This window comes from Mixophyes fleayi, chromosome 1 (genome assembly GCF_038048845.1).
Source record: "Mixophyes fleayi isolate aMixFle1 chromosome 1, aMixFle1.hap1, whole genome shotgun sequence".
NCBI lineage: Eukaryota > Metazoa > Chordata > Amphibia > Anura > Limnodynastidae > Mixophyes > Mixophyes fleayi.
This window is the reverse complement of record NC_134402.1, coordinates 354,541,569-354,553,952: the sequence shown is the minus strand read 5'-3', so window position 1 is coordinate 354,553,952 and position 12,384 is coordinate 354,541,569. Positions and strand designations below refer to the sequence as shown.

At 40.6% G+C, this 12,384-nt stretch overlaps 1 protein-coding gene across 4 annotated transcripts in view; it reads left to right on the top strand.

Moving 5' to 3' along the window:
- Positions 1–8,803, top strand: part of ATP6V0A2 (ATPase H+ transporting V0 subunit a2) — a 49,978-nt gene extending 41,175 nt beyond the window's left edge. The window contains exons 19-21 of one of the 4 annotated variants that reach the window (XM_075177216.1): positions 522–587; positions 6,582–6,775; positions 7,330–8,803. In XM_075177216.1, the coding sequence (XP_075033317.1) occupies positions 522–587; positions 6,582–6,775; positions 7,330–7,392 (323 nt within the window). In that variant the 3' untranslated portion in view covers positions 7,393–8,803. Of the gene's footprint in view, positions 1–521; positions 697–6,581; positions 6,870–7,329 lie in introns of all 4 variants that reach the window. The other 3 variants (XM_075177206.1, XM_075177235.1, XM_075177226.1) reach the window with 3 other exon arrangements.
- Positions 8,804–12,384: the final 3,581 nt, after the last annotated feature.

The window sequence follows — 12,384 nt, the reverse complement described above, 5'->3', positions numbered from 1 at the left end:
AGAAATGGTTGTGCACACCTCTTTAAATTGGGCTCTTGTGTGGTGTACTTGGCATAATAACTTAACATACACTTTAATGTCCGCCCTCTAATTACTCTGAATTAATTTCCTTAATTTCACACCCACCCTCCTCCGTCATGCATATATCCCAAAAAAAAATGATTTATTGCATTTACTCATATGCTTTTGTTAATGCTACAGTGCAGTACTATTCACATTCTGTACAACAAGCATAATGTTTTTTTATTGTATATTAGAACCCCCATATTTCATTTTGAACTAAAATATGATAAATGTAAATTAACTAGTGATATCCATTTGTATTTTAATAATAATAATGGGCCCTCAGCTGCCAAACCATATAAGCAACTAATTATGGGATTCTATTTTGGATTAATTGTTAGCTTAACTAACTTTTGATTTTTGTAAAGATAAGATTATAAAACCCTGGTTTGTGTGCTGAGCACATAGTTTGATTGAATTATAACCCTATACTGTACGAATATCCATTTCTTTTTCAGAGCTATCAGAGGTCTTGTGGACAATGGTGTTAAGAAAAGGTCTCTCTGTGCTGCCCGCAAGCGCTGGTGTGTTTCTGCTGGTACCAGCCCTTACTGCTTTTGCTGTATTGACCATTTTTATTCTTCTGGTCATGGAGGGCCTGTCTGCCTTCCTGCATGCACTCCGATTACATTGGTGGGTTGCCTTTGACAATATGTTGGGTCTATTTAACAATGACATTGTTTACTATGTAGAACTCGCATATTTAAATCATGTAAAGGTTCTCTATCAGTAGATATATATTTGGCTTGTAAAAGCCAAACAAATTCTCTAAAAGAGAGCAATATTACAGCACCTCTGAGAAGTAACTGTAATGCAAAGGAAGCCGTGTAATAGACAGGGAAGTTACTTGTCATATTAATCTAACAATTTTGTCCCATAGAGGCCTGATTTTGGGGCAGGACTAGAAAATATGAAAGGGGGATCCGGCTTCCCCGCACTCCTTCCAACAGAGCTGAGAAGCCTTGGGACAAAATTTATGTAATTTAACAGGGGTGTAGTATAATCTGTGGATCATTTTAATGAGCATTTCTGAGTAATTGATACATTTCGACATTGTCCCAGTCCTCATCTGTCAGGGGCTAACCCAGATCAGTTTCCCATTGCACTTGGACTTGCAATTTATAGTGCTTGGGAGCTGTCAAGAGACATTGGAACGTGAACGTATCAACTGCTTCACGAGTGGTGGGGGAGGGGGGGTGCATGGCGGGTATGGGCAGGATTGGATCCAATGATGTCCCTCGAAGGTATTTGTAGAAGTCTGGAGTTGGGATTTGGTAGCGCTCCTGGAGAGAGGAAAACGGGACCAAGATACCCTGCTCAAAGAGGTCTGAAGCCTTAGTAACTCCTCGGGAAATCCAAGGACCCAGTCGCAGGTTGGGAGTCAATGTCACCACCGCAAGAAGAGAGATGGGAGGAGGGGATGGAAAAGTCCTGAATGACCTTAACCATCTTATTCCAGCTCGCTAATGATTCCCTAACACTAGGCAGGGCGACCGTTGTGGATGGCCTAGACCTCCCATCTAGCCAAAGCAAGTCCTCTATAGGGAGCAGGGAAACCGCTTGGCTTTTGATAGAGACCTATGGTTTGAGAGGGCGAGGAGCTGTTCAGTAGTTAAGCTGGTCAGGCCTAGTGGGTTGTTGGTAGAGTTCCAGTTCGGTAACTGCCAGGCCATCTCTTAATTTAGGTCAGTACAGACATGAACGAGCCATTCTGGGGTGATTGCCTCTCACACAAAACGCAAGACACTCGTGTAAAATTTGTTGAGTATTTGGCAGGGGACCAAGACTGGAACGGACCTGAACAAGTATAGGAATTTTGGCAGGAACATCATTTTGAGTGCAGCTATCCTACTGAGTCACGAGACCTCGAACTCTGTCCATGATGTAGTAAGGGCTATAAACTGTTGCAGAAGTGGGGGGTATAGTAACAGTCTATAAGTTCTTTAGGGTGGGATGGGATATGGAGTCCCAAGTATTTAAGAGACGAGGAGCACCAGTGGAATTTGTTAGTAGATTGGAGTGAGAGAAGTCTATCTGGCGCTAAACCCACCCCCATAGCTTCGGTAGGATTTACTTTGTAGTAGGAAGCCTCAGAGTATGCTCCAAGGACTTCTGCAAGGCAGGTAAAGAGGTCTCGGGCTCAGTAAGGAGCAAAGAACATTGTCTTCCTCCATGGTTTTTAATATATATATATATACATACACTACATGGACAAAAGTATGTGGGTATCCGAACTTCATATCAATATCTGCTTGATAAACATCTCCTTCCAAAACTATGGACATTAATATGGAGTTGCTGCTGTAACGGGTTCCAATTTTTTTTGGAAGGCTTTTCACTAGGTTTTGGAACATGGCTGTTGGGATTCACATCCATTCAGCCCCAAGAGCATATTAGTGAGGCTAGACACTGATTTTGGTCAATAATGCCTGGCTTAGTCTGTGTTTCGATTCATCCCAAAGGTGTTTGATGGAGTTGAGGTCTGTCAAGTTATTCCACACCAATCTCTGCAATCAATTTTTTGATGGACCTCAATTTGTGCACAGGGGCATTGTCATGCTGAAACGGGAAACAGCTTTCCCCAAACGGTTGCCACAAGTTGAAAGCACACATTTCTAGAATGTCATTGTTTGCATTTAGATTTCCCTTTACTGGAACTAAAGGTCCCAGGCCATTTATATTCCACCAAACTTTACATTTGATAGTATGTATTCAGGTAGGAAGCATTCTATTGGCTTCCTCCAAACTAAGTGAGATTCGTCACTCCAGAGAACGCACTTAAACTACTCAGTAGTCCAATGATGGTATGCTTTACCACTCCAATCGACCTTTGGTATTGCACATGGTTATGAGGTTTGTATGCAGCTGCTTGCCATGGAAAGCCAATTCATAAAGCTCCCAACAAACCGTTCTAGTACTGACGTTGCTTCCAGAGGCAGTTTGGAACTCTAGTGAGTGTTATAACCGAAGACATATGATTTTTACTACCTGTGCCCTTCAGCATTTGTGGATCCTGTTCTTTGAGCTTGTTGGACCTACCGCTAAAAAACTTGAATAGCCTGCTCTCCTCCCCTCTGTCCCCTCCGGCCATCTTACTAGTTTTTTTTAATGGTGCCTACAGTGCAGGGTATGTTTTTTTTCGTTTAGCCAACCATACAACAGACTATAGCATGATGGATTATTGATATTATCTGTCAGGCTTATGTTTCTGAAGGATCTCCTGTTCCAGACTGTCTTTCTGCTCATTCTACCAGGTCGGTTAGCACTTCTTGGGTGGCGACATGGGGCTTCGGTTGTGCAGTGCAGCTACCTGGTCTTCCGTCTACACGTTCACCAGATTCTACAGGTTCCACATCTTTAAGGCTGAAACTGGTGTCTTTTGGAAGCAAAGTTTTATGTGCCGCTCAATATGAGAATTCTCACCCATAGGGGCAGTTTTGAAACATCCTCATAGTGAGCAGTGTTCTCCATCTGTTTGTGCAAGTGAAAATAAGATTTTTGTACTGTGTTAAGTAAAATCTCTTTTACTTAACACAGTTTGGGGACACTGCACTCCCACCCTTTTGTTGTTCTGACAGTTCTGTTGTGTTTTCTGTTGGTTGTGCTGTGCCCTCTCTTGCGGCTTTGCTAGTTAAATAAACTGAGTAAGATGGCCGGAGGGTGCATAGAGAGAGGGGAGCAGGCTAGACAAGTTTTTTAGTGCCCTGCTCCACACAGCGCCCTCTATACCCCATTGTGAGCAGTGTCTGTCTTAACTGTGTTAAGTGAAAGAGATTTTACAGTAAGTACAAAAATCTTATTTTCACTCTGTTTTAGTGTGTAAAAAGCTAGAACTATTTAGCATTGTTTACCTACACCCTACTTTATAGGGAGGAGCGGTGGCAAAAATGTTTGCCTGCTCTGGGTGTAATACTAAATTTCAGTGTGCACCATTAGACCGAGGATCCATGTGTCTGGCGTAAAGCGGGCGCTCTGGGGAAGGGGGTCAGCCAGAAATGAGAGAATCAGTTTGGGTCTGATTCAGGCCATGATGAAATTGACCCCACAACTATTTGCCAGTAGACCCTCTCTCCTCTGCTTCAGTTTCTCAGCTTGAAGAACTCTGCCTTCACCAACCCCCTACTGAGACTTGTTTCTAGAGACTTCATTAGAAGCGGTCTAGGCCCAGGAAACTGTTATCACTGTTTAGGGGTTAGAACAGTTGTCCACATCTCTGGAGTGGATGCTCCAGGGGGGCAACAGAGATTCGGAATCTACTTCTAGGTCCCGGAGATGTCCACTACCAGTGGCCTTAGGTTCCACGCCTGAAGCCATCTCCTATCTCTCTTCTCAAGAGGAAGGGAAGGTGTCAGACCTTTCTGATCCAGAGCCTTCCTCAATGAAAGAGGAAGATTCATCTTCATCACAGGGAGTAGAGGCTCTGGTCAAGGTAGTCCAACAGGTTCTGAGCATTCAGGAAAGTCAGGAATTTTTGGTTCAGTCCGCATCCCTCTTCAAAGGTCAGAAGGAGGTGGTCACCTTCCCATCTTCTCCCCAATTTGTACGATTGTTTATGCAAAGCCTGGGGGCATCCTGATCGCAGGTTTCAGGTATCCTGCAGGCTTCAGTCACTGTACTCCTTTCTTTCTAGTGCTGACACACAAGTGGCAGTCTCCTGCTGACACACAAGGGGCGTGTCTATCAAGATCTACCACAATCCTGGTTCCAGGAACAACTATCTTTAAAGACCACACAGATAGATAGAAAAAAATGGAAGTGACACTTAAGTCCATGTTTTCAGCAGCAGGGACTCCGCTTATACCCACTCTGGCTTACACCTTCTTCAGCAAGGCTGTAGAATGGTGGACTAGCCAACTGGCAAAGGGTCTGCAGCCAGCAGACCCAGGTCTGAGTTGCTTCTACTCTGGGATCATCCGAGTAGCACTAAGATTTACTAAAAATAATTATTAATGCCAACTATGGATATAAAATATGATTCAAGAAATTTTATTACAGTATGTTACAGAAATATTAATACCTATTGAAGTTATAGATCTAATCTTAATTTACTTTATAGAAGATCACCCCGAAATTAGGTATCAATGGATCCTCTGTGGATATCTTAGATATCCTGCTTTGAATAGAAATCACAGATGAATAAAATAATTTGTAATCCATCTGCTATTCCTGGTATGATTAATAAAGATATATAATAAAGATCATAATATAGATATAATTAATCATTTTTAATTACCTGTCAGTGGAATAATCTGTCCCAGTAATCCTTAATGTAATTTGGTTCTTTATGGCTAACGGATAAGAGGATAGAGACTCAGATGTATGAGGAAAAGATTAAAACATTTCTATTGGTTCAGAGACCTGTCTATCAACGACGAACTTCCTGGTTGCTATAAACGTTGCTATGAATGATGTATGATTAGAGGTGTGGTCTCGGACAATAAAAGGCTGACCTGAGGGCTCCATCGGCTTGCCTTGAGAAAGATAGATAGCGAAACGCGCGTTGGCAGCACAGCGCGACGCTCTCCTGCTTACTTAGACAGATATTGATTTAGACAGATTCAGCTATCCTGCTAAGCCTACATGCTGACACTGTCAGTTTATGGTCAGATCGGCTTACTATTGAGTTCATAGAGCTCATGATATGTAGCACTAACTCTCACAGCTCACTATTTAGTTTCAACAGTAACAATATGAGCAATCAGTATATTTGGACTATCAGATGTTCACTTATACCAATTAGGAAGACACACAGAGCTGATTATTCATTTATAGCAGTACTAGCATAGCAAAACAGTCTAACTGAATTTTCTTGAACAGATAAGAGACTGTCTGTTTATATCTATTAGGATGGATTAAAAAGGAGCTGTTATTAAAGGCAACTATTTTATTGTCTAAACGGACTCAAAATCCTGGGCAGCTCAACTGTAAATTATATATATGTAGCAGGTAGTGTTGGGTCATTATATGTATTTATCAGAATCAAAATAATTTTCCCCATACACTAATTAGCGAGGTGCTAAGGTAGTAATTTACTACTTTTTAACAGTAATTAACACAATCATCATACTATTATTTCATCTTTTAAATATTTCGCTATTTTTCAATTGTATTTATTAAAAGGGAATGTTCCATGTATTAGAACATTTTTTAATGTATATCAATAAAGACTTGTAAATTTTATTTAGACAAAGAGTGCCCCTTTATCACTACTCTTCGCTCTCTTTCACAATTAAAAATCATCCGAGATGTGGCAGATACCTATTAAAGGCCGCCATTGATGTCAACTTGCTGGTGGCAAGGATCTCTGCCTCGGCAGTTGCTGCCCACCACACTCTCTGGTTGTGAGCTTGGGGAGCTGACACAGAGTCCAAAAAGACTCTAGAATCCATTCCCTTTTCAGGGAGTGGGAGGTTTGTTTGGCCAGGAGTCAGACAAGTTTATCTTTGTGGCCACGGCAGAGGAAGGGTTTGTTTCTTCCATCTAATGTTCCTAGAACTATTGGTCCTTTTGTCCCCAAGGAAAATCTAAAGCCAGGTTAACACTAGGGCCTAACCTACAGGAAACCACCAGAGATAGAAACGATCAAGTTGTGGTTGCTGAAGACAACCAACCTCGCCAGTGGTCGTCCATTCACTATCTGGAATTGGAAAGTCTCTGTGGTTGGGAGGCAGTCATCCTACAGCAGCATTTCCAGGGCTGGTGGACGCATGTGGTAATCCAAGCTCCTATTCAACGTACTAGAGTTGAGGGCAGTACTAAGGGCACTGGTCAAGACGTGGCTCATCCTTCTAGGAGGAGCCATAAAGGTACAATTGGACAATGACATGGTGCGGTGGCATACCTGAACTTCCAGGGAGGCACCAGGTGCCCCCAGGCTATGAGGGAGGTGACTTGCATCATGCAATGGGCTAAATAACAATAATAATTTAAATGTCACACTGTTTGGCCCTATTAGACTACTATGGGTTATATTGATAAATATTAGATGTGTCACTGTTTCTCTCATTACAATATGTAAAATGGTTCTAACCTACTGGAAGAGGGATTAAGTAGGGAGAGCAGAGCAGTGCTCTGCCTCTGAGCTATCTCATTGGTTACTCTGTTACCTCATAGACTTGGGAGATATGTGGATTTATTGGTAAATTAAGATTTTCTAAATATATTATATGAACTATAAGTGTAGATCTTATTAATATGTAAAATACTATATTTTTTGTGAACAATTATTGTATTGTGTATCTAACTTAATGTTGTCTTCTTTAACAGGGTGGAATTTCAGAACAAGTTTTATTCTGGCGCCGGATACAAATTTTCTCCTTTCTCCTTTAAGTACATGTCTTTGCATCTGTAGGTCGACAGCCTCCTGATTTATCCTACAAAAATGATATTTGAACTTGATAAACATAGTTTACACTAGGATTTTTCAAGCTTATTTTGTATTGCGGACTCCTTAATAACCGCAACTGCCTAAAGTGTGCTTGTCCAGAGTAACCCGCATAATGTGGATCATCGTATACCAAGCAGTCCCTTATGTTTCTTCACATTACAAATACTCAAACTAAACCTATTTTAAGATTAATCTGTTAGCAAAGAATACAATCCTACACAAAGTAAACTGAATTAACAGGCTGAAGTACCTTGCAGGTTGAACAATCCTGGTTTAAACATATCACCAGGGAGCATCAGTGCATTTCATTCCTTCATTTTTGTTTTTTATTTTTCAAGTCTTGATATGTATTGTCATACATTTAAAAAGCAAGATCATCTTGACACTATCATAAAATGCATTAATATAAGCTTCAACAACTAGTTTTTCAGGATCTCATTTGAATACAACTAGACATATCAAGTACTCCAGCATAGTGAACTGTTGCACAGTTTGCAAGAAACAAGGAGGGTCCCAGGGGTGGACGCCAAGTTTAAGGGGCATATTCAATTAGGTCTGGGCGACCCGCGGCTGCGCATGTAAGTGTGCCAATACGGTGCCGAAACATCACTGATTTCCATTTGCAACCCTATGGGGTTCAAATGGAAATCTGTGGTGTTGCGGTACTGTGGATTACCTTCGCGGGCCGTTCCGGCGCGTAGCCGCGATGCCTGCACCTAATTGAATATGCCCCTAAATGTTTTTAAAACAAATATACAAAAAAGTCCCAAAATGTTATTTAATAATTAAACAGTATTTGAATATAGAACTAAACATGGCATTGTTTCCTATGCAAGTATTCTTAACACATAACTCCTTTTTAAGATGGCTTCCATCACAGATTTCCTACCTCTTCAGACATGTGCTAATTTGACTGTCAGATAAAGTTATGTATATATGTTATAATCTTGAAAAGACCTTGGGTTATTTAAGTATTGAAATGTGGCTTACTCTTACTTTACAGTTCTTCACAATTTCTCATTTTAGAATATTATATTAAATCTTGATAACGTAAACTCAGAATGATAATTTAATCTCAGAATGCTGTGAATAAGTTTAATGAAGATTTTATATATTTGTAAGATTGTATGTATGTTGAAAAATGTAACAATTGTAATATGTAATGTACATTATTTCAAACTTGACTCCTGTAAACTCCTTTTTTAAGTGGGGAAATAGTTTTTTGAGATTAACAATTGGTATTTGCCTCTGGAAAGTATAATTCAGAACATTAAAATGATGTATCTGATATTTTTAACAAGTGTTTCTATTCTACAAAAGTTTCAACTATCTAATGAAATTTGCTATACCTCCTCTTATGTTTTGGGTATTTCATTTACATTAAAAAAAAATGATTAAATCCCAAAAAAAGAAAGTTGTTTAAAAGAGCAATTATTCCCAATGAACAAATTTGTATATTTTTAGCACAAATATTTGCACTTATTTTATTTTGAGTACCATGGGGAACTAGAGTATAAAACCTAATTTGAATGACATAAGGAAAGCTGTTAACACATAGTTGAATGCTCCATATTTTTGTGACTCCCCCCTACCCCCCCCCCCTTCACTTTCAATCCAAGGGAACATGACTTAAACCACCCCACAACACCACCTTGGATGGTAATGGACAATTGAAGGTGATAGATACTGAGTTAATTGTTTATAGAAGACTGTTCATGACAACCTTGGACTAACTCTCTGGACCAGTTAATTGAAAGTTTGGCTGGTTAATCTAAATTAACTAGTGTTTCTCCTGTGCACACTGAGATTCCAATGAACAGGACTACACAATAGATACGCAATAAAAGCATCTGGAATCCTTTACAAAATGAAACCATCCTGAACTAAATTACAAAACATTTGATGCAAACATTATATTAAAAAAAATCCAGCAACTATATACCGGACTCATACTCCTATGTATCTACAAATGTCTTATTTGGACAGAGCATTTTATTGAAAAGGGAAAACATCTCCTGTTGGTGTATCCACTAATTTAAATGAGAAAACATCAAATGTGTAGTTAACTAGTCTCGGGCCTCTAGGCCAGAGTACCTCACAGAGCATTCCTGTAGGCTGCTTAGGTAGCTGTAATGTCAGCAGAAAGGAGTTATGGATGAATGTGGAGATTGAAGAAAACATTTTATTACAGATGTGAAGCTCGAGATATCAATTTTAACATTTACTACACCTTTAATGCACTGTGCCCTTCCTGAGTTACAAGTTTGCACTGTGATACTATAAAGTAAAGGTCTACATTAGCTTTACTGGTTTCTCTGTAGTACCAGTACTGGCTGCCTGGTTGTACTATTACTGCACGTTGAAGAACTCCTTTTATTCTAATATCCAACGCCTCTTAAAAATAAATGAAGCTTTAAGTGGCATGCTAGAAAGGCCTGGGGGTCTTCTCACATACCGGTACGACTTGCTTTTCCCAAAAAAAAAAAAAATTCCCACCTCTTTTCTAAAATATAAGCTGGGCTAACCTACCAGAGCTGCCTTATCACTTGTCTGGGAAGGATCATAGCTGTTAAAAGAATATCCTCCCCAAATGTCTTTACCTCTTTCAGACTCTCCCGGGGGCAGTACTCCTCTCCCTATTAAATCATGTTAGGGCTTTCTGGACATTGTTTATGTGCAACAACAGACCACCAAGACTTTCAGCCAACATACTGATAAAACCTAGTCATAGGGGGAAAGGCATATCTAGCAGCACATTTTTCCCAAATAGTCGCATCGTATGCCACACCACCCCCAGACACACAGTTTTGGCTCGATATTAAATCTGGCTTCTTAAATTTTCCTGTCCTTACACTGTCTACACTCCTTAAAGCTGAATATTACATCTCCATCCCCCCCCCCCCCCCTCTCCCCCCGAATCCTATCTGGGGCAATCCTGCCTTCCCCCAAGGTTGTGTAGGACCAGATTCTGATACTGGATTCAAACTGATTTTACTTTTCCTGGTGATTTCTGTGGATGTGGTCAGAGGCTGTTCCTGGCAGGACTTTAACAGCAGCCCCCCTCCAGATACTAAACCCATCCCCCCCGCTCCCTCCTCAGACACACATTATCCAAGATCTTATTCTGTTTGGGGATGGACCGCTGGTCAATATTTAGCATTTTGGGAATATATCATGTACTGAATAATCTCATATTATGAGACATTTCCAGCATGGCTTTTTACACTACACATATTTTAGTATATTCTGCTGATAGACTGATTTTATTTATAATGTTCATTGTAAGCTATACCGTAAAATACATATTAGTATTAAAGTAATTTAGTCTGTTAGATTTGTGCATCACACTAAAACACCTTTTTTTTTTTTCTTTTTTTTTTTGGGGTAATTGTATTTTGCTTGCCAATGCCCTACCCTCACAGAAATACCATGAAGCTGAATGGGAGAGGGATGTGGGCACACTGAATGAAGAGACCTGGGGAGAGGGGAACATGAGACCGGGAATCACTAGAAGTTCCATCTCAACTATGTTCAAAGAAACTTCCTATAAAGTGTGTCACTAGTTTTATACCCCTGTAAGGTAAATAAAATATTTCCCTTGTCCCACCTAATTGCTGTTGAAATTGTGACAACAGGGCCTCATAGTTGATATATGGTGGCCAGGGCCACCATCAGAAATCATGGGGCCCAGTACGGTGGGATCTGCGATCATGTGATCGCATGGGAATGATTCCTCCACCCCTGCGATCGCATTCTGGTGCCTGGCTGTCACGGTGACAGCCAGGCTGAAGATATCAGCGCAGAGTAGCGGAGACCAGCGGACTGCAAGACGGCGGTCCCCCAAGTAAGTTTGTGTTGCGCTGTTGTACCGGGCCTGGGCTCACCAGAGGGCCCGGTACAACAGTGTAGCTGTACCCCCCTGATGGTGGCCATCCTCTTTAATAACTATGGGCAAAAAGCACACAGACCCCTGCATAGCATCTTAGAGGCCCCGATAACAGAGGACTCTTGGATATTCTTGGGTGTGCCCCCCCCCCCCCCCCCCCCCCCCACACACACACACACACACACACACACACACACACACACACACACACACACACACACACTTACCTGTTCTATGAAGCTTGCTGCACAAATTCTAGCAGCATCCCAATTCCTATTAGCCAAAATTTAGAACGAATTGTGTCCACACTTAAAAAAACAAGTTTAGCATATAGCGGTCATGGAGGAAATAACTTGCTACAACATGATAGAGCTGTTTGGTTAACAAAATATGGGCTCATTGACTGTGCGCAGTGAACAGGTCTCTATTTTCCTCTACCCCAATATTTCCCATTTTTAGAGCATGTGTAGTGAGAAGAAACCCCACACCCCCTGGCTAATAACCCGCACTTACTCCACTCCTAAATACTTTTTACCCCTAAACATTTGGTCATACTTTTTCATACCGTGGTTCACTGCTGATACTTTTTGTTATGACTTCTTCATGTTGAAAATGACTATATTTTACCAGACATTTGATGGTTTTCTGTGTTGTTCAATTGCAGTGTTACATGTACTTGTAACTCTCTTGACCAACCAAAATAAAATAAATAAAAATAACAAAATAACAAAAACATCCCCAGAGACTAAATCAACTCCTTATAGAGCCCCACAGATAAATGTCGTAGAACTGAATGGAAACAGACAAACCTTATGTTATTTACAGTAGTGTAAGTTATGTTCCATGTATAATGCATCTTTGCCCCCTGACACAGCCATATGTCAGCATCTGCAATACAATTTAGAACAATATTACAATATGTGATCTATCAGAAGTTAGTGTTTTACATATGGCACTTTTCCCACACCTACTGTATCTCCTAGCTAAATAAATTGAGCTAAATTGAACCAAACAAGCCTTATGTCATCTTCCTAAGTGTTACTTTCCA